The sequence below is a fragment of the Polypterus senegalus genome, chromosome 1, assembly GCF_016835505.1.
Source record: "Polypterus senegalus isolate Bchr_013 chromosome 1, ASM1683550v1, whole genome shotgun sequence".
Lineage (NCBI taxonomy): Eukaryota > Metazoa > Chordata > Cladistia > Polypteriformes > Polypteridae > Polypterus > Polypterus senegalus.
Window position 1 is genome coordinate 237,838,427 of NC_053154.1, and position 24,204 is coordinate 237,862,630.

Genomic DNA, 24,204 nt, shown 5'->3' on the forward strand with positions numbered 1-24,204 from the left:
GATCCAGTGTTAAAACAGTGCCAGGAATATAAAATTAAAACCACCTCTCTGTGGTACATGCAAGGCCACAATACCTGTAAAAAATATAAAGAAATGTAGAAACTGAGTTTGAAACGCCTAGTGACTTCCAAGTTTTATTATGACTTTTACAATTTTATGAAGAATAGTATATTCTTTGTTTACTTACATGTCATAAATGCCAAGGAGATAGGAGCTGCAAGGCTGGCATAATTTAGACCCATTGAAGCAAAAAAAAAAAAGCCTGTAAACTTAGTTACTAACTGAAGCCAGACACTTTGTTTCCACTACAATATTACTGAAAATTATATTTATTTAAAAAATTGCAAAGCTAAACTAAAATTATACTATCCTAACTAGTATGATTTTTTTTTCATTTCAATGCAGGCTACCTAATACAAATAATGTAGGAGAACAACAACACATAAAAGATTTACACAGTTTTAAAATGTAATAGGCTTCAATACTTTAAATTATGTGAAACTAGCCAAAGTACCCAGTGCTGTCCAGACATATTTGTAGAAAGGGTTAAAGAAAGAAAGTAAAGGTTTACAGTATGTGTTTTTTTAAATGGTGAACCTGTTGTTATTGCTAGCTGACCCATCTGTCATCACACTGCCTCTCTATCAATGTCTCTGCTCTTGTAAGTTAAGAATTTGTTCATTTTGGGGATGATTGGATTCCAGAATTGTAGCAACTGTATGTAACTTCTTGTTGCATTATAACCATGAATTCTGTCATGTCTGATTCACCCTATTATTTCAAGGTGGAACTTTGTGCTGCGCTGTACTTCCACTCTCGATCAAACCTCACCCAAAACCCTGTGCAGACAATACTCCTTTTTATATTACAGTAGATAGAAGCAGTATGCAGTGTTGCCTGGGTAAGGATTGGTAAGCTCTGGGGCCGCATGTATAAACGGTACGTACGCACAGAAATGTTGCGTAGGAACTTTTCCACGTTCAAATCGCGATGTATAAAACCTACACTTGGCGTAAAGCCACGCACTTTTCCACGGTACCTCTTACCTTGTCGTACGCAAGTTCTCCGCTCGGTTTTGCAGACTGGCGGCACCCAGCGTCAAAGCAGTGCTACTGTTCCTGTGTGGTTACTCATTATTTTCCTGACGCGGCTTTATAAATACACTGAAACTAACTGCATATTGTTTATTATTGTAACACATCTGATTGTAATTAACTTGTAACAATATAATGGTCCAGGGAATAGCCATAGTATTCCAAATACCATAACTGCTTTAGCGTTGTTACTCTCACTGCACCTTCTTCTTTCAGCTGCTCCCGTTAGGAGTTGCCACAGCGGATCATCTTTTTCCATATTACTCTCACTGCAGCACTCTGAGTATTTATATCACTGTATCTGAGTGTGAATCACAGCAGCAGCTGTTCGGAAAGAGAATTATCGGTATAGAGCATCAAGCACACGCTACCTCAGCCATGGCAAAACATTTTAAAGCCTTTCCTGTACGGACCTTGCGGTTCAGAAACAGTTTCATCCCAAGAACTATAAACGCACTCAATCACTGCTCCTTGTAGAACTGTTTGTACTTATAAGTACAATTACCTTACTGCAAACTTGTACTACAGTTATAATATTGCACAACCTGAGCCACTTTATAAAGTGCGTATTTACATATGATGACAATATCATTTTTAAGATGAAATGCAGCAAAATATGTTTATTATATTATACAGGTAAAACTTTAACTTCATTTAAATAATCTATATTCTTCACTGGGACTGGCGTGAAGGATAGAATAATTAAACATGTACTACGAAGATATTTTAATGTTCCTTAAACTTTTTAAAGAATCAGTGCTCTAAGTTTACAGATGGCTTAACATCTATTACAGAGCTGATTGTGTGGCAATCGGTTACTTGGAGAAAGAAAAGCAAGAACTGCATGAGCGTCCACGCCAATACATATTGAATATAAAACAGAAAGAGAAAATAACGACACAGCTAAAAATGCAGCAGCAAATTTCGACAAAAGTTAAATGCTTGTGTCATGAGCACGAGGCGGCAGGCAGCTAGTCTCTGCAACGGACGCGGCCATCCGCCGTGCATAAGCTACCTCACTGACATTGGCGGGCGAAGGAGCCACCGATTCTTTTTCTGCCCAGTGCCACCACAAACCTAGAGCCGCCCCTGATTACTGCTGCAATAAATAATTTCATCGATGGTCATGCATAATCGCTGCACTGTAAAACCCATGTTTAATAACGTGCTTTAACTCTTAATGATATCACATATACATCTCAGTATTTTAGTTATTCAGAGAGCTGTAATATCACGAATGTAATGGATTCTGTGTACAGTCGGAGGAAGAGAGCGGTTTAAGAAGCAAGTAGTGATTCACACACATAGATCACATAGAAGATCACATACAAAACAAAGCATTTAACGTGCTACTTTAATTACGAGGTGATTTGAGAGACTGGTTAAGTAAATGATTTTAAGATGACGTTTATGATGTTCTACTTTAATGACAAAATAAACTACGTGATTAAAGTGGAAATTTCGAGATTGAAGTTGACATTTCGTGCTTTTTTCCCAAATGTGCCTTTTTTTCTCTCTGTACCCTAAAAAGCTTTCATATGACACTCAGACGGTAGGCTACAACTCGCCTTTTCACGGCGACTGATATCTGAGTTTTCAAGTTTCTCCAACACGCTATGTCACTCGATCAACTTCCTTTTGTTGATTATATCACGGTTTAATTAAACAAATGGTATATTTTTCGTTTGCCTCCACTTGGTATTCGCTGAAATCGTTATATTTTCCCCCGTGCTTTTCCCATTGTCTTTTCACACAAGGCTGAGCTTAAGGGTGATTTATATTGATTTGCATATTCAAAGAGGCGTAAATCTGGGAGGAGTTGGGGTGTTACATAAAGCACGTGCCGGCGTTAGTTTTCACGCTGATCGGGATTTATATAGCGGAAGAGCGTGGAAGTTAGATGCGCACAGATTCCTGCATCTGGATTTTTCTGTGCGTAAGCACATTTTGGCTTTTGTGCTTATGCCATGTTATAGTGCGAGTTCTATGCACAGCGTTATACATGAGGCCCCTGGTCATTATGTCTGCTAGTCTGGCTTCAGTCTGTTTTGATGTTGCACTTGCTCTGAACCAGCAGGTGGTACTGTTGTGCAAACTGTAGCACACAAGGAAAAAAAAAAAACAACTCCAGGGAAGTCTATCTGGTCTTTATGGTCCTTTAGAACAATTATGCACAATTTAGTCCTGATTGGTCAAAGGGTGTATGATTATACAGGGAACATACAGGCAGACATTCTATTTTACACATACAGATTAATCATAGAATATATTGTCTGAGCTGTGTTTTATAGAAAAAATTAAACCAAAAAACAAACATTTCACTTTTTCTTGTATTCTTATATAGTAGCTGTTTACTTTTTATGGCTTGTAATAGAATAGCAATATTATCCAGTAATAGTTCCAACTAGTTCACTGATCTATTTACTAAACTAGCTCATATAACTTTAGGGATACAGGAATGTGGAGCCTATTTAGGCAGCATGGGGTACCAGGTATTAACCAACCCTAAAAAAGGCACTAGTCCATTATAAGGTCCATCATAGGGTACACGCGTGTATATCAGGTCTTTGGGATATGGAATGTCCTGTAGGTAGAAGGTCATGGTATCCACCAAAGTGCCACCATGCTGCCCTATTTTAACTTCTGCAGTCAAATATTAGTAATATTAAATAAAGACCCTATTTGTGAAATTACCACATAGCCATTATGAAGTATGTTGATCATTAGCCCTATGGGGAAAGTGCATCAAGGTGTGATTGAATCCTAACATGCCTGCAAGCAAGATATCCTAACAGTACTTTACTGGAACAGTACTTTACTTTATAGAAGGTTGCTTCTGGAGTTTACACAAGCATAAATATATTCAGAGCACTAGTGAAAGGTTTGAAACTTTATATTAATTTGATGCTCCCATCTGATAGTGAAATAAACAGATTAGGTATACTGTATATATTTGTATCAATTAGTAGATTCAACCCTTTCTTTTGGGTGTGCCATTTTAAGGCTAATCATTAGCAATGCATGCCAGGGGATTTACAAACACTGAACTATAGAAAGCGCTCCATACAGCTGACCTGGAGTCAGGCTTTTCTATCATAACCTTAGCCAACTCATTGAAGTCCTGGTGGCATCGCACAATTTCTCCCAAATAAGGCCACGTCTATAACAAATAAAATTTCTGATAGAAAGCATTAGAATGTCACAGCATCAAGATAAAGCTACAAGATTTAAAGTCAAAAGCTAGAAATTTCCTAAAATATTGTTGCTCACAGCAACTGCTTCTTACAGTAAAATCACTGAACAGATTGTGTTTTGGCTGCATTTAAATATTATTTGCCTTTTCATAACAACAGAAACGCAAGTCCAAGAAAAAAATCATCACCAGTAAATCAAGAACTGTTAACATTTTTCTGATTATATAACTAAAGAAATGTATGCAAAATCTGCACCCCTTAAGAGGTCATGCTGACACCTTCTTGAGCAGCTAGACGTCTGCTAAAGCCTAGAATCACAAGCTGTGAACATCTGATCTTTCAAGTGTCTTGCCTGCTGATGAGTATAGCTTTTGCTTAAATTGTAGTCAAAGCGCCTGTGAAGATTATATGGAATTTATAGGCATTGAATGGCAGGAAAATACAGTGAATAAGATTAAAATTTATATTTTAGCATTAGGCATGTAATTTAATTCTATTACACATTATGAATAGTTTGATGTTAAACATATAAATACTTATTGGGTAATTTAAGTGTAGGCACTGTACACACAATTTCATGTTTTATTAAAATAAAACACTTTAATGTTTTAAACAAATGTAAGTCTGTCACTTACAGTTTGTGTAAACTATAAAATATATGGGCAATACACCAATATAGTGATGGTAACAGTTGATTCATTAATTTGGTGTCCTGGATTAAAGTTCCACACCAGGTGTCCTCATGTATAAACGGTGCGTTTTTCAAGATCTACCGACTTGGAGCTGTGTGCTGAACTGGGGCTGGTTTTACAAAGGCAGATTTTGAGGAATTGTGCACTACCTATTCCTTTGTAAGTTTTGTCCAGTCTCTGTTTTTTAGTGACAGGAGATTTTCAATGTAAAATTTCAGTCGCACCATGCTAGCTGCATAGGATGGTATTATCTGCTTGACCTCCAGATATATAAGATTTCCTTACAATGTGGTTGAACTGGGAAACTTCAAAGCTCAATTTGCAGCAAAATCCAGCTTTCCAAATGTAATTGGAGCTGTCAACTGCATGCACATTGCTGTTGCAATGGCGTTGGACAAGTTACACAGCCAGGAATGAATCACCAAGCCTATAACAATGGCAACTGTGCACTGTAGCGTGCGCTTTTTTCAGCTAGTGTGGAAAAAGGAAAGCAGTCCTTTTAAGCATAGCAAATCACCTCAAAGAGCCATGTAAAAAGCAGTAAATCTATTTGTTGTGGTGCTCGGTGCCAGTGCTACACTATAAAGGTGTATTCAGAGAATGAATTTGCTTATGTAAATAGAAAGCATTTCCACTCTATCATTGTGCTGCTTTATAGTCCACAGAAAGTGTGTAGCATTGTTCAAGTATATAACATGCTGCATAATGTGGCACACAATCATGGCAATCAGATTCAGCATTTATGTTTTAACCAGTTTATTTTAATTTGTGGTCAATATCACACTATACAGCCCTTATATTCCTTAGTTAATTGGCCACATCTCTTACACCATCCATTACTACATTTTGTGACTTCAGAACTTCATCTGTCAGCACACAATAAGATGGTTACACAGCAGTTTCTGAGGCAGAGGTGTGTGCGGAGTCAGCACCCAAACATGTGCTGCATCCTCGGCACGGTCATCTTTTGCAATGTTGCCTGAAACAGAATAAACAGACAGTGGGGCTGTGACTCGCTTTTTCATGCCGACTTTGATATCTGACCACACCTTTTTTATTTTGGGTACAGTGCAACTTTCTGAACTTGAACTTTCGAGTGTCTCTGCCATGCTGTATCACTCCATAACTTCCTTTTGTTGCTTATACTACTGTTTAAGCCAACAAATAGTAAGTTTTCCTTTGCCTCCACTTTACATTCACTAAAATTCTTATTTTTCCATGTGCTTTTGCCATTATCTTTTAACAAAGCACTAAATGGAAGGGGCTATTTATGTTGATTTACATATTATAATATGTTAAATTCTGGGAGGAGTCAGGGTAGGGCTGTAGGCACATGCACATGCATTAAATTTCACGTTTATTGGGGTTTATAAAGGGAAAATACGTGGAATTTGGCATATCCACAGTGTTTTTCATCTGTACTTTTTTGTGCATACGCACATTTCCAGTTTTGTATGTATGCCATATTTTACTCCAAATTCTGCACATGGCATTATACATAAGGGCCCAGGTCATTTTCTGTGACAAGACTTGTATGTTCTTTTTGTAAGGTACTAGGTATCTGCCAAAAAGGACATTTCAATATATCAAATTCCTCTTACGACCCTGCTCAGGATTAAGCAGCCTTGAAAATGGTATGATATTACACTTCACCCATAACAGAAAAACTAAATAACCCAAAATCTCAAAAATACTTTGACTGATTCGTTTGAAATTTGGTGACATTATAGAAAAAAGAAAACCAGCCAACCTGTGTTTTTTATTTCTTGATATTTGATATTAATAATGCTATAGCAAGTAAGAGTTTCTATTGCATTGTGTTCCCTTTTTGCCTCAGAGTTGACAAGCGATCACACACAGAAATGGGGCATGTCAGTTTAGTAAATGAAGGTCGGCTGTGAGGGCAAAGTGAAAGGAGGAAATTTAGTCGAAACTCAAAGACATGGAAGCTCAAGTACGTACTAGGAGCTGTGACTGTTAGCGTAGGTGGGAAGGAGGGAAAAAGAAGTACAGCATGATATGCCATCCTTGGGTACAAGCAGTGCTTGAAGTTGAACTAAATAACCTCAGCCTCAGGTACTCCCTATACTTGCTATTCTATAGGCTTCTTCTTACTCCTTGTGATGTGGAATAATTCTTTGTAACCTGGTGAGGAGTGGTTTGACCATCCTATTTCGTACAGCTGACCCAGTAGGGAAGGAATTTAATATATAAATAAAAGCATGAATAAATTTAAGTCATGAAATTAGAGAAATCAAGCAATGTCTAAACAGAAGAAAGCTACCCTTAAAAACAGAGTTAACTTGCTTTTCAAATTTGAGTTCGGAAAGAAAAATCACTCCTGGATTTCTGGTGTGTTTTTATGTATGGTGACAGGTTTTCTTTTACTAGTGTTTTTTTGACAGATAATAAATACATTTGATGAACTATCTAAAATGATGTTTTATATACATTTAACCGGGCTACGTTGGTGGACAAGGTACAGTATGCCCCAACATACAAGTTTTTTGAGAAATTTTTTTTCAATTTTTTGCCTTGAGTTAAGAGCCAAAATTTGAGATACGAGTCATCAAAGAGCTTGTTGCCTCACATTCCGAGGAACTGACGACGAATGAGTTGACAGAACTACAGACGCAGCAACATACAGAGGTTCTGCAGGAGATTGGTATCGCAGAGGAGCCAGAGGCAGAGGAGGTTATCTCTTCAAGTGAGATAAAGAAAGTGTTGGCAATGCGGGAAAAAGTTTCAGACTTTATTGAAAAGAAACTCCCTGAAAAAGTTGCAACTGGCCGTGCAGCGGAGCTATTTAATGACACTTGCTTAACTAATTTCAGAAACATTCTAAAGGGGAGGAACAAACAAAGCTCCTTGGACAGGTTTCTATTGAAACGCCCTGCGAATGAAAGTGACAAAAGCATGGCGAAAAAGAAAAAAACTAGTGAAGAAGAAAATTAAGTTAAGCAAAAGTAAAGTGAAAGAAAAAAATAATACAATACGCTAATCGGCTCTGCCAACATCTGTTTATTTCTTTAGATTCTCTTTTATTTATTAGGTTTTATTTTGTTTGTATACAATATTTGTTCATTATAAATAAATTTTTCTTATGTTGAAAACACTTAACCTAAATTGGGGTGGTTTTTAGGGGGCTGGCACAAATTAATTTCATTTTAATTAATTTCAATGGGGAAAATTGATTTGAGATACGAGCATTTTGACTTGCGACCTCGGTCACGGAATGAATTAAACTCGTATCTCAAGGTACCACTTAACTTTTCGTTTTTTCTCCTTTATAATGTTTGATAATTTCTTAATTTGCTTGTTTACCCATCCTTCTTCTCATCTTTCTTAAAATCAATTAATATACAGTATGTTTACAAAAAAAGGGATCTGTGGGTAGACAAAGCTGTTTATTGCCCATAAAACTAAGAAATAATTTGTTTGTCCATCCAGATAATATCTTCTAATGGAATTATACAGATAGAACACAGATGGTGGGGACTCAATATGTGCCAACAACAGAAGAGGAGAAAGTTAACCAGTGTTTACCGAAAAATTAGGAGATGGCTTGGGCTTCATGCAAATTACAATTTCTCTTAGTGAAGACAGAGAAATGAGTTAAAAATAAATCACATCAACAGTGCAGGTTATATAGAGGAGGAAATCAAACACGGGGTGAGGTATGTGACCTGATACTCTTAATCTGTTCTGCAATAAAAGAAAAAAGTTTCATTGAACACTATGAAACTATGGCAGGCAGGGAAGATAACAAAAGGGCCAGTTATACTAAACAAAGCTCAAGGTTTATGACAATTCTTTGAAATGAGAGTATATCAGAAAACATATTTAACCTAAAATGTTGTTCCCTAGCAGCAGACTTCAAAACAGAAGTACAGAAGGTTTCTTTTTCAAAATACCATAAGACACGTGCAGCTCATCATTTTTCTATTTCTTCTCCGGTTTTCCTCATATATCCCCAAAGATATGCACAGTTAGGATGCCTTGTGATTCGCAAATGCCAGTGTAAGTGTGTGTATGATTGGGCTGGGTGTCTTGTCCTGGATTGGTTTCTTTCTCTTACCAGGACAAGCTCTGGTTCTTGCAATCCTGAATCCAGTGCATCTCCAACTTTATCTCTAAAACCTCTAAAGGATAGCTTGGGAAATAATGCCACATAGATGGTCCGTTAACTTTAGCAAAGACATTTCATTCAGAATCTGACTTTTTTCTGTTGGAGAAATAGCAAGAAGACTTGCTGGCAGCTTTGAGTAGCTAGTTGGAGTTGTTAGAATAAAAACCTCTAAAAAGTTAACTTTTGTACGTTTCACCATAGTTGACTGTATAACCTTTAATCTTTCAGTTTCAGTTTTTACACCAAGATTTATGAAAGAAAGAGGTCGACTTACCCCTAACATGCAACAATCAACTCATCTTTTAATTCAATGCCTTAATTTTTCAGATTAGGAATATTGTCATCTTTGACAGCATTTCTATTCTGTGTCTCTTCTCCATAATAATCTTAAATGTTATTTTCAGACATGACACTACCCAAAATTTTGCCCTTTTTCAAATTTTACCATTGTTTTGTAATAGTGCGAACTATAAGTGGGGTGACACATCAAGATAACCAGCTTTTATCTTTACTGGGTATTATCACTTTTTCATTAAGCCTAAGTGTTCTTAAGTTACTGTGAAAGTAAAACGTCCAAAAGATAAATGCACTAACAAAGCAATCTGATTTTGAATTGGAAATGGTAGCCATTACTGTTTGACTTCACTGCCTAGACTTTTCAAACGCAAACATACACATCTGTTCCACTCAGGTATTATAAAATTATTTTTTGTACAATGAGGCATATGCCATAATGAATTTAAGCAATAAAGAGCACTTAAAAAATTCAAAACAGGAAACTGGCAAAATGATGGGATAAAAAAATGTAATGTCATATCTGTGCAGCCTTCTTTTTATGTAGCTGAATCGATTAAATTGTTAAATATGTTTTAAAAATATAATGCTTAAATTTCTTTGTCTTTTCTGCTCTATCATAATTTCACTAATCAAATAACAATTGTACACCATTGTTACAGCATGCAAGACACCAAAGAGTATATTAAAAATACAGGATAGTCACCAGAGATTTACTAAAAATACATGTTCAATTTCCTGAAGAATCTCTAGCTCTCTAAAGACGTTTCGGACCTCGTCTCTCTCAATGCACTGTTGTTTGTTCATATACTTCATGGCGTACATCTTCTCTGTGTCCTTCTTCTGTACAATACAGACCTAAGGAGTGAACCAAAAAATAAATTGAAATATCACAAAAATATTAATCAGAATATTCTAGTGCACTCAAATACACTAAGAACATATTCCGCCTACAGAGTTGTCTTATTCTTGCTGTCATTTGTGATTTTGTTTTTGACCAAAGCTATGGCATTTATGCAAATAAGGTTATTATGATTACATGTCAGTTTTTATGAATAAAAAATGTATAATATAAAGCACACTTAATTAATCACCCAATTTCTAAAAATGCTTTATTGATCGCTAGGTCACTGGGTCAAGGTGTAATCCCAGCAGCACTGGGAACAACATAAGAACTAAACCTGGGCAGAAGTACAGTCCATCACAGGAAACTTTCATCACACATATATCTGAAATCACTCATATTAGGCCAATTTACAGTTGGGCAGCCTTTAATGTTCAATGCAGAACTAATGTATCTGAACAAAATATGCAAGAACACAGAAAATCAGTGAATATAACACACAATGGCTGGGCCTGGATTCAAACCAGGGACAAAGGAGATATAGCCTTTCCCTTTAATGACCATCCCTTAATAAATTCACTAAAATTAAATGTATTATTCTTGATACTATGGACTCAAGATGTCCATATGTGATGTAGTGGCCACTTTAGAACCTTGAACAATGTACGGTGACTAGCCAAACAGCACAAAAAAAAGGAAAAGAAAGAAGGTTATGGTCAAACAATGTGTTCAACTGGCTCACATGCCTGGTATTATGAAAAAAATAAAATTTAAAGAAACAGTAAGATAAGATCCACTTCTGTAAACACATCATCATCGGTTTGCTTGTAGAGCTCTGATGATATGTCCATGCACCTACGTGCATTTGGTTATGTTGTTGTAATCACGTATAAGTTGGCTCAATTGAATCCACCCTCTTTTTTCTGTAAGTTGTGCAGCTGTTCATTTTATGGTGAAAATATTGTTCACAAAGTTGCTGTTCATGCTATAATAGTTAAAAAGCCCACATCTCACTCAAAATCACAAAGTAGCATACATGCAATTGGGATTTCCTATCAAACAGCACTGCTCTGACATGTGCTGTCACTCCAGATTCTCCAAGGAGGTGTCTCCAGTTTCCCTCCAAGCAAACCTCACACATAACAAAAGATGCATTATAGGTAAGACTGGATAGGGAGTGTTAAAGTAATTGAGAATTATTTATTGCCTCTCACTGCCTCCTTATCCATTGGGGGTCTGGTAGATTGTGAAGTTGCAGTCAAGTAAGCCTTCCATTTTTGCATACCTCTGTCAATTTACAAACATTCTGGGTATCATACAGCAAATGACATTCGTATTGTTTTTGTTCATTTCAACTGTGGAAAGTATGATTTACAGTATGATAGTTAACTCAATATACTGTATATATAGCATTGCTGTCTTTTGAATACAGAATGTACATGTGAGATTTTAAAAATAATATAACAGTCATTAAAATGAATTTTAACAAGTTACATTGGTATTTGTCTAAGTATTAGTCTTAATGCTCAGTAAGCATATCAAACTGCTGGGAGTCCAAGAGTTTCACATTCTTTTTTGCCACTAAATGACCATTGCCATGATGGATATAAACACATAAAAATGTTTCAGATGCATAAAGAAAGATTTTGCTTTTCATTTGAAACTGAACATTAGAGTTACACAGATAGACAAGGCATTATTTTTGAATAGCTTAGTATGTTTTTATAAAGTTAATTTCCAGGGGATCTTAGTTTTCTTAGTTTTTTTTTTTTTTTGCTGTGACAACTGGTTTTCTCTGTAGCTACAAACATTAGTAGAAGTATCTTTAGGATTCTGTTAAAATCATTTTGACATATAATCCAAAGTATGCTGAATGAGCCCGAATACTTGCAGGAAAACACAGCGAGGAATACATTAATAAAGAGAACAATATCTGTCTGTTTTAGTAAGACTAATTCTAGAAATAGAGCGAGATGACAGTTGGTTTCAAACAAAATTCTTTTTTTCATCTCATTGTGTCCTACAATTTTTCTGACCCCCCACATCTTTCCGTCAATCATTAATTTTCTAAGCCCACTATTCAACTACAAGGTCATGGAGCACAGTTACATTAGGTGTAAACTTGGAACCAGCACTGGATGGCATGTCAGCATATCACAGGGCATACATACTGGTATGTGGCCAGAGTACAGTTAACAATTAACTTAACCATCATGTCTTGGGATGTACAGTGCACCCAGAAAGTATTCACAGCGCATCACTTTTATGTTTTATGTTCACATGTTATAGCCTTATTCCAAAATGGATTAAATTCATTTTTTCCTCAGAATTCTACACACAACACCTCATAATGACAACGTGAAAAAAGTTTATTTGAGATATTGCAAATTTATTAAAAATAAAAAAATTGAGAAAGCACATGTACATAAGTATTCACAGCCTTTCCCATGAAGCTCAAAATTGAGCTCAGGTGCATCCTGTTTCCCCTGATCATCCTTGAGATGTTTCTGCAGCTTAATTGGAGTCCACCTGTGGTGACTTCAGCTGATTAGACATGACTTGGAAAGGCACACACCTGTCTATATAAGGTCCCACAGTTGACAGTTCATGTCAGAGCACAAACCAAGCATGAAGTCAAAGAAATTGTCTGTAGACAGCCGAGACAGGATTGTCTCGAGGGACAAATCTGCGGAAGGTTACTGAAAAAGTTCTGCTGCTTTTAAAGTCCCAATGAGCACAGTGGCTTCCATCATTCGTATGTGGAAGAAGTTCAAAACCACCAGGACTCTTCCTGGAGCTGGCCGGCCATCTAAACTGAGCGATCGGGGGAGAAGGGCCTTAGTCAGAGCTCCAGAGGTCCTCTGTGGAGAGAGGAGAACCTTCCAGAAGGACAACCATCTCTGCAGCAATTCACCAATCAGGCCTGTATGGTAGAGTGGCCAGACAGAAGCCACTCCTTAGTAAAAGGCACATGGCAGCCCGCCTAGAATTTGCCAAAAGGCACCTGAAGGACTCTCGGACCATGAGAAACAAAATTCTCTGGTCTGATGAGACAAAGATTGAACTCTTTGGTGTGAATGCCAGGCGTCACATTTGGAGGAAACCAGGCACAGCTCATCACCAGGCCAATACCATCCCTACAGTGAAGCATGGTGGTGGCAGCATCATGCTTTGGGATGTTTTTAAGCGGCAGGAACTGGGAGACTAGTCAGAATAAAGGGAAAGATGACTGCAGCAATGTACAGAGACATCCTGGATGAAAACCTGCTCCGGAGCGCTCTTGACCTGGGGCGGCGGTTCATCTTTCAGCAGGACAACGACCCTAAGCACACTGCCAAGATATCAAAGGAGTGGCTTCAGGACAACTCTGTGAATGTCCTTGAGTGGCCCAGTCAGAGCCCAGACTTGAATCCAATTGAACATCTCTGGAGAGACCTTAAAATCGCTGTGCACCGACGCTTCCCATCCAACCTGATGGAGCTTGAGAGGTGCTGCAAAGAGGAATGGGCAAAACTGGCCAAGGGTAGGTATGCCAAGCTTGTGGCATCATATTCAAAAAGATTTGAGGCTGTGATTGCTGCCAAAGGTGCATTGACAAAGTATTGAGCAAAGGCTGTGAATACTTATGTACATGGGATTTCTCTGTTTTTTTATTTTTAATAAATTTGCAAAAACCTCAAGTAAACTTTTTTCATGTTGTCATTATGGGGTGTTGTGTGTAGAATTCTGAGGAAAAAAATTAATCCATTTTGGAATAAGGCTGTAACATAATAAAATGTGAAAAAAATGATGTGCTGTGAATACTTTCCGGATGCACTGTAGGTATCCAGAGAAAACCCACAAGGAAATGGAAAAACGATACAAACTCCTTACAAAAGGAGACAAGGCCAGTATTTGAACTGAGGACTTTTGGGCAGATGCACTAAACATTACAGTCAGATAATACCCCCAATATTTCACATTGTAAAAAAATAGATAGCGTTTTACTTCTTACTACTTTACGGTAACTTCTTTCATATTATTCCCTAAATTAAATTGCTATGATTATACAGCATTACCACGTAGACTGTAATTCTAAGGTGTAGATACGTGTGGTCCACCACTTTAAAGAAATATTTATCTATTTTGCTCATGCTAGTTATTCTGTGTTATTATGGAGTCTTTGTCAACTGTAAATGGAAAAATTTCCAAACATTGCACACAGTTCCAAGTTATATTCTTTTCACTTCTGAAGTACACACTTCATATTTTCAGAAATTACTGAATTTGCCTGCAATCCTTCCAGTTATGTACAAATATGCCTGACTATGCAGCCACTCATGTTCCACATTGTATTTGACAGCTACAGCAACATTAATTTTTTTTTTTACCACATCAACATTTCATAAGCTTTTCCTTGTAAGAGGTAAGAAAAACGAGCTCTTCCTGTAAGTTAATCTGAAGGCCCTTTTATTTACACTCGGCTCATTGAAATGCAATCCTAATGATAACAAAAATGTGCAATGTAAGATGTCAGTTGGAAAAAACTCTTGCTATATTATGACAAGCTAAGTTATCATTTAGAGGTATATCAAATTGTATTTAAACATTCCCTGAAATATTTAAAGATATTTCTGCATCATTTAGTTTTATATATTCAAGCGCAAGAAAAGATATAAAACAGATAAGCAGAGATCAATGTCATATATAAGAAGTGCACAATGCTCTAATAAGGAAGTCCATAACACTGTGCCTCTAGATTACCCATAAGGTGTAAAATTCATATGATACATCTTAAGTTATGAGAAAATATTAATACAGGTTAACATATACTTGCTTTTAACTATAATGCTGTATCTTCTACAAGTAATCACAATTCAAAATACCAATAATAGTATTTGTTTTAAAAAACATATTTGAAATTAAAAACTTCTTTGAAAGATCTGCTTTGTTTGAATGATAGCCTTCAGCATGTATGTTTTGGTTATTTACCTCATGGATTTTGCTAATTATTCTGTCAGAATGATGAAACAAGTTGAAGCAAAACTACTAAAAAAAAGCTACTACATTAAAATCAACAATCTGAGAGCTAGTGCATGCAAACAGTATAAAGTTCAACAGATGAATTCACAAATGGGAGTGCTGTGGATGTACTGCTGGACACCTCTAGTAGGATCTGAGCAGCATTCACAGCACTTTCTACAGTACATAAGACATCAGCATGACAACAACGAAAAACATTAATTATTAACAACCATCAGCATGTACTTGAAAAATAAAAAATTAGCAAAATTATTTATATTTGCTATTATTTTGTTTGTGCCTCTCTCTGGCCATACCAATTTTTATTATGCCCTTGTACCTTTACCCTCTAATTGTTAATTGTTTTAAATTTTGTTTGATGCCTAAAGGTTAATTAAGCTGCAGTCATCTGTGGGGAATACAAGCCTCACAGAATTTTCTTATTCCTGGCTTGCTTTCTTTCTTGAGATGGTCTCTCAGATATTCCTTTTTTAAGTAGGCTGTTCTGTTTTTGATTTTCTTTTTTTCTTTTTTTTTACTTTTGCCATTTGTTTATTATTGTCTAGAAAATATAGTGTTATATTTGGGCATTCAGTATAAGGTTTTGTTTCGTTTAAAAACATTAAAAGAAACTGTGTAAGACCTCTTTTTTTTGCAGATTTTGACCACTTTTTCTGCCTTGTATTATGACTTCTGCATTTTGTGTTCATTATTTAGTGTAAAGTGGTAGTTTTTGTTCTCTCTCATTACATTTAGGCACCTTTGTTGTAAAACGTTCTCTTCTGTTAAAATATATCATGTATTGTTTAGTTCCATTTAATTTTTAGTTTTCCATATTTCAACTTCAGCTTTTTTGAACAATTTATATTATTACTATGACCTAATTAGTAGTTGGTCTCCTTTTCTGATTTTTTTTTTTTTGGTACTGTATCAAATCCTATATCTTTACACTCATTTTGGGACTTTTTTGGATCATTGAAGATAATTCTAATATCCAATGTTTTCAATTTCTTTTTGTTTGGAGCGTGAAATATTTTTTTGAACCAATTCACACATCATTTTGTCATTTTATGGTCATGTCTTTTTGGAACCCCATTATTAATGCACCAGTCATTAGATGCATGTCCTGTTGTGACCTATTATCATAATGCAACATGATAAAAATGTCATTCTTGAAAACATTCTATTATCTGAGCTGTAGATTCAATATCCAATTCTGAACTTGCTATTCTATACTTTTTACTTTGTTTCGCTGGTATCTTTGACTTTTGCAAGGTTTCTTCACCCAATTTTGTCTAACATTTTGGCTTAGTTGCTTATTATTTGTGATCTCCTGGTTATGACCTTTTCCTAGCTTTTGGTAATCCTCTGGCTCTCTATCAAACCTTATTTGTTTTCATACATAAGTTTAATTCAATGAATAGAATTAATTATTATTTATTCGATTATTAAAACTTCTGGCAGATGTTTGTGGTTTGTTTTGTGTCTATAGTGCCGTTTCATTAAAACGTTTAAAAGATTTAATAGATCAAGGGATCTATTAGTAAAGGGAACACAGTTAAAACAAAAAAAATGTTAATTACTGTTAATGCTTGCAAGGACATGCTTAGTCACTGTGATCATCTGATTACATACATAGCTTAAACTTTAAAAGGCAAAATCAGCATAAAGTTGAAAGTAAAGAAATAAACAAACATACAAAGCAGCAAAAAAGAAAAAAAAATGCACAATAGTGCCAAAAGACAAAAATACATACTTCAAAAGATTTTTAGTTGTAAAACAAAAATCTGGCACTCAGCCACATGACATCCCACACCAACTAAGAGACACAACTTTTTAATGAGGCTTCTACAAAAACAGACCCAACTTGGACTACTGGCACAATAAAAGACACACAACATGAAAGAAAAATGAAGGAAAAAGAGCCTAAAACTGCCACAGAATGCATTCAAATGACCATCAAATCTGACTTTACTAAAGTGTTTCAAGTAAACATAGTGTTACACAATGTACTGACAAAAAGTGAAGGAACAAACTGTCTAATTTGACCTCCAAAAATGAAAACAAATTTGTCTGGTTTGATGATGCTATATTGTAAAACAGTTTGAGGTAAACAATATTAAAAACTTAAATAAAGAAAAACTCATAAAAACTAAATAAAACCTCATATAAATATATTTTGATTACAGGTAGGTGAAATAAATTGTTATAGTTGAGTATTGCAATATTTTCAAATGAAGCTACTGTACATCATCAATACACTAAGGACAAGAATCCCATTTTTTCTCTTAATTCTGTTGTGGGCTTTGTTGAGATTTTTTTTGAGAAAATCTAAAAATCCTAAGAATTAAGAACTAAATCTAAACATCAAGAATGAAACTACAAAAGCGGTCAGAAAAACCACACAATTTAAATGTGCAAAAGAGGGAGTAAAAGGGGAGCTGAAGAACACAGCTGCAATTAACTAATGTCACAGCAAACAGGCCGTGGCAGCTGATGTCTTACAGTAAATATTCCTACACGTCCTTATGACTATAGCGCCTGAGGGCTGTAGATTAAGTAAACTCCTAAAAAAGCAATGATGAAATAACTAGATAGAATAAATGAAGAAGGGGCTTAATATGAAATATACAGACTGTGAGTACTGTTGTGTTAAAATCAAACACTCAAGCAAAAAAAAAAAAAATAAAAATAAAAAAATAGGACTGTCTCTTCAACTCCAACTGAAGAAGACTCATTCATACCACATTTATAAATCACAAACTAATGTAATCAAACAGAAAATTGAGAAGTTAGAAACCTTAGCTAAAAATAATCCACACATTCCCAAACTCTTTTGGCTTGTTTTTTACGGTCACAAGTAGCTAAATGTTCATATCCACCTGGGCTACAATGAAGCTGTGTGAGCAAAAGACCAATACCCTAATTAACAAAAAAAGCAAAACAAAGTGGATTTAAAGCAACCGCAGGATATTTTACCCTGTGATTAAGCAACATTTATTCTTTATTCTTCAGATTTTGAGAACTGAATAGTGCTTAACACATTTTGTACAAAAAAAGTTTAGCACTTCCAAAGAAAATTGGTAGCTAATGATCTGAATTTACCTTACGGTAACCGATATGAAAGTAGTCCCAAGACTTTTGAATGCACTTTTACATGTTTATTTAATCAATATTTATAATATTAGATATTACAATGTCAGTGTTTGGGCGACTGCTCTACTGCAAACAAAAGGGCTCATGTCGCCAGGACTCAACCAGTGCAATGGTCATATCATGTAACAATTGATTTGTTATGCATTGTGACTAAATATTCTTGGTTTTACTGTTGACAATGTGGAGATACCTAAAACTTCTTTCCACTTTTAAAATAATTAGGTGGCATGAACAGACTTTCTTGGATTAGATACAAAAGATTACTATTTGGACGAATGGAGATATGGTTTCAACTTTACTTTCAGTCAAAGAAAATTGTAATATACTGCAGAAACAAATAACAATACTTAACAAATTGCAAAACATAAAAAATACATTAATCACAATAATATCATATTGCAACTCATGTATCAGGATAATATTATATTGCATTGTATTGTGGGGCCAAAGCCTAATCATAACAATTTTCATAATCTTAGACCAGTTAGAAAAAAAAATTATCTGTTTAAAAGATAACTAGTAATTAGCATTATGGAAAATAAAAAGGCATTTCCAGTAACTCCAGGTTTCCAATTACTGCTATTTTTAAAACACAACATCTGATGAATGATAATCAATCAAACCACTAGAAAATGTAAAACAGACTTACATGTGTATTATTGATTTTTTAAATATGTTTATTTCTTGATTAAAATAAAAAAACCTTCATAATGATGGAGATAGTGTGCTGTTCAACCTTTATTACCAAGGATTGGAATACAACACTCAGAAATCATATTAACCATATTGTCTCAGATTTAAATGATCTTGGAATGTAAATATAATAAACTAAATTTTCTTTACGAAAAGTAAATAGATAACTATTGCCTCCATTCAGCAGCCGTTTAATATAGCAGCAAGGTGGAATTTAAAGACAAACACACTCGAATTACAGTACTTTTAATCTTCTGTGACCCATGATACCAGGTGATATTTAAATAACAGTTTGTTATATAACTAGAGTGCTAGATGCATACACCGAAGAAGGCATCTTCATCGGAATCTATGGTGCTTCAGACTCAGGGGTACACCAAAAACTACTGCAGTATTCCTTACTTTAGGACATAGCACAAAAAATACATGATCAGTAATACAGCCAGATCTAGAAAGTGGCAGGTTTGGGCAATGCCTATCCAAATTTGTGCTCTGCCCACCCAATTGGTCAACTATATTTGGTGCAATTTGAAAATGCTGATCACATTTATTTCCTCTGCTCTTGTCACAATTTCCTAATTTCTGATTTGCTGACTGAACAAAATAAACAATGGTGCTGCCTTGACTCTCCAATGTAATTTTGCAGAGCATTAGTGGCTAAATATTTGTGCATTCTTAATAAAGCTTTTTTTTTCTTAAAATTTCTGTTTTTATTGCTGTAGTTCATTTTAGTGTTGGATTGAATAAGAATATTTACGGTACATTTTAACATTATTGTTAGTTTGCTAGCTCACTAAGACACTAATTAACATTTAAGTATTTAAAATGACATATTTACAAAAGTTCATATTAGCGCTCTGTTTAAACAAAATTATCTGGTTAGAGTCCGTGCTGGCCATCCCTTAGAGAAGCCATAAACACCATGCAGTAATTTTTGGTTTCCAAATCAAAGCAATTTGATACATTTGAGGTTAGGGCTAATGCCCAGGAATTGGGACTGATGTCTTTAGATCAAGCAAGCAGTTCAAGCAGTGATGTTACACCTTCCTTGCTCATTATGCAGGGAGTGGTGTAGTTCTTGCAGCTGAAAATTATCTAAGTGATCTGAATTATAGTGAGCCACCCCAACCAATAATAAAAATCGGTCCTAAACCAATGTTTAGTCAGACCTTATAACCCAGAATTATTCTACCCCCTCACTTAAAAGGTTACTGGAAATCTGGTGGACAAATCACTATTATGAGACACAATGCATTGTTGAGAACATTTTGTCTCAGGTTTCTGAAGACAGTGGGACTACAATGGCGATTTGCAAATACAGGTGGGCACTGGTGCTGGTGTGGAGGAATAATTTTAGGGTAAGATAGCTTTCATCTTAAAGAAATATCAATAAGAGTTAAGAAACATTTGCAGGCATGCCAGGAGGCCAGATAGGGGTCAAGTGAACAACAAAATGTATAGGGATCGAGTGAACAAAAAGTACTGAAAGATGACTAAGAAATCAAACAATCACAATAAAAGTTATTATATGCACAGAAATTTCAAGGGTATAAGAAGAATCAGAATACAATGTACTTTTATTTTATATGAGTTGTTTGGGTGTAAACCAACTAGATTAAATGTGTGCATTGATTGACAGTGTATGTAAATTTAATAGTTTATAAAAGGAACCTCTGTTCTTTGTTTCTCTGGTCGTTCTGACCATGCTGTAACGGACTGCTTTTGAAGAATGCTCTCTCTAAGGCATTTTGCCGCGGAGTAATTAAAAGATACAATGAACAGCTTTTCTCCTGCCTGATAACTGTTTTGTCCTGCTAGGGGATGTTTCTTTCTTTAATAAGATATTAATATTCTACCACACTGGCTCTTTTAAAAATGTAAAGTTCTTGATTGACACAAAAAATTAAAGTACTGTAATAAACTCAGTTCTGAAAAACACTTTAAAACACTGCTGAAAACACATTACTTTAACTTGGCCTTTTTGTAACTTCATTTTAATCTTAATTTAACTTAATCCTGATACTCTATATGTTCAATCTCCTCAAAATAACTATTCATGGTGGCTCTAAAATCGCTACTGACCCCTACTCTCTTTTCTGTTTCTTTTTCCGGTTTCTTTGTGGTGGTGGCATGTGCCACCACCACCTACTCAAAGCTTCATGATGCTCCAACAATGATGGACGGATTAAAAGGCAGAAGTCTACGTGACCATCATCATCATCATCAAGCCCTTCAGTGAGAATCCTAAATCCAAAGAGGACTGTTTCATTTATGTTAGGTAGAATGCCCAGAGGGGACTGGGCGGTCTCATGGTCTATAATCCCTACAGATTTTATTTTTTCTCCAGCCGTCTGGAGTTTTTTTGTTTTTTCTGTCCGCCCTGGCCATTGAACCTTACTCTTATTCGATGTTAATGTTGATTTATTTTGTTTTATAATTGTGTCTTTCATTTTTCTATTCTTTAATATGTAAAGCACTTTGAGCTACTGTTTGTATGAAAATGTGCTATATAAATAAATGTTGTTGTTGTTGTTGTTGAATTATCATCAGGTGTAAATTCCTATTTGCATGCTTGACCAACATGTGCCGCTTTCCAGCACCTTAAAGCTAACTACATAGATTATGTAAAATATAACAACATAGAACACAATGGGCCAAAAGTAATAGTTTCCTGGGCCCAGATGCTCCCATCTCTCCCAAATCCAAATTCAATGGCTAGTTGAATTTTGCAAATATTGCATACATTAACCTTTTCTTATAGAATTTACCTGTATAAAAATATAGTCTATGAGTTTTGCTCACTTGGCAAAAGGGAAAAAGTAGTCAAAGTAAACTTTACTGTCACCTCAACCATATACAGGTACAAGTATACATGATGACAAATGATGAAGCTGAGGGCGAACAGTGTACACATAGTGCAAATAAGACAAGGTAGTGTTCACAAAGACAAAAAAAAACATACAGTATGCTGGTGCAATTAACTGCCACAATTACAGAGAGACCCGGTTAAACTCAGGTTCTACAGATCAGTGCAATGAAAGATCCTCTGACACGATAGATATAAAGTGATTTGTGCATAAACTGGAATGAGAGATCATAATCTAAGATGTTAAGGTAAGGTGGAAAATCATGAAGTTGCGCATTGTGTAGAGCAGTTTGACATCCTTGTGGGGCGAGCTATCACATAACCTCATAGATCTGATGCTGCAGTATCTTCTTCCAGAATTAATGAGAGGGGTGAGAAGAGTCCTGCACAATTCAGAAGGCTTTGCAGATACATCATTTGGAGAACATGTAATCCAGAGAAGGGAGAGGCACCCAGATAATATTCATCACTAACCTTATTATTTTCTCCAGTCTCTTGTCATCAGACATGCTGCAATTTCTGTACCAGAAAAAAGTACAGCTGGTCAGAACACTGTCAATGATGCCTATGTAAAACATGGTGAGAATGGGAGATGGGAGGCTTGACCACATCAGTCAGCTCAAAAAGTCTGGTTCCTCTTGGGCCTTTTTAGATAAGGAAGTAGTATTGTTAGTCCATGTGAGATCCTCACTTATGAGCACACTAAGGACCTTGGCACTCTTTGCAATCTCCTGTTATGTGGTTAGCATTTTTTTCCTGAAGTCAGCAATTAATATTGTGAATGTTGAGAGACAAATTCAGTTGCTCCACCTCCTTGTTCAGTTGCTCCACCTCCTCTCTATATGCTGACTCATCATCTCTGCTTATCAAACCTAGCACAGTCATGTCACCAGCAACCTGATGATGTAACTAGAGCTGTGTGTGACTGTGCAGTCATGAGTCAGCAGGGTGAAGAGCAGAGGACTGAGCATGTAGCAGGGTCTAGTCTATTCAGGAATTAACTTAACAGTTCCAATTCAAACACGGTAATGGAATTGTAACTGGAATTCAACAACTACAGGAAACTTAATTGGAATTGGAGTTTCAGGAAATGGAATTCAATTCAGTGAAATGCTGCTGAATTATATGTATTGCTGTTTCTGAGCATTTATTTGGGATTACATGTTGGGACACACAGTACATGTGAACTGTATGGTGTCTTACAAATAACAAGTAACATAAGAAAAATAGTTGCTTACAGACTACTCTGTGGTAACCTGAAGTTGTAGGAGTTGGTTCACCAAAATGCTCTTTCATAAAGGTCTTCTTGATTACAGAGAATTAAAGCATTACGCACATCTGAATCTGTTCCTCGGAGAGTCGCAGTCAGGGCAGCTGATGGAATGGTCCTTACGAATAACACTGCAGTTGTGACCCGCTGGGCTGGCTACTTTGACCAGTTGTTCAAAGCTGATCCTCTGGCTAAGACGATGGATATCTCTGGGTCCATGGGTCTTGAGGTTGATCCTCCAATTAGCTGTGAACCACCCAATCTCACTGAGATTGCATAGGTGGTGAACCAGCTAAGGCGGGGAAAGGGTGCAGGGATCTGTGTTATCCCAGGTGAACTTCTCCAGGCTGGTGGTAAGGCTGCCCTCCTGGCATTGCAAGCAATTTTTGCTTCCATTTGAGAGACTGGCATCATCCCAACTGAGTGGAAAATGGGACTTGTCGTCCCTATCTGGAAAGGGAAGGGTGATCTCCTGGATTGCAGCAACTACAGGAGGATAACACTGCTCTCGGTGCCGGGTAAGGTTCTTGCTAAGGTCGTCCTCAATAGGATCCGTGATCACTTGCTTACCTACCAGCAACCAGAACAGCCTGGTTTTACGGCTAAGAAGTCTACCATCGACCCAATCCTGGCACTGAGGGTTCTCATAGAGCGCAAATTCGAATATCGGCAGAGTTTCTTTGCAGCCTTTGTTGATTTTCGCAAAGCGTTTGACTCAGTTAATTGAGCTGCCCTGTGGGACATCCTGAGGGTTTGCAGGATCCCCTCGAGGTTGTTGGATATCATGGCTGGCCTGTACACTGGTACTGTGAGTGCTGTGCAGAGTGAAGGCAGGACCTCTGCATTTTTCCCAGTTGATTCCGGGGTTCGCCAGGAGTGGGTTCTTGCTCCCACTCTGGTCAATGCTTGTATGGACTGGGTGTTGGGCAAGGTCATGGGGTCCAGCGGCTGTGGGGCATCCATTCGTGAAG

General features: G+C 36.4%; 1 protein-coding gene across 3 annotated transcripts in view; it reads right to left on the reverse strand.

The window, feature by feature from the left end:
* The window catches only part of LOC120540031 (serine/threonine-protein kinase 32C), a 422,829-nt gene that overhangs the window by 82,896 nt on the left and 315,729 nt on the right, over positions 1 to 24,204 (reverse strand). For 2 of the 3 annotated variants that reach the window (XM_039770492.1, XM_039770484.1), the window contains one exon: positions 10,110 to 10,261. In XM_039770492.1, the coding sequence (XP_039626426.1) occupies positions 10,110 to 10,261 (152 nt within the window). Of the gene's footprint in view, positions 1 to 10,109; positions 10,262 to 22,437; positions 22,520 to 24,204 lie in introns of those variants that run through there. The other variant, XM_039770499.1, reaches the window with a different exon arrangement.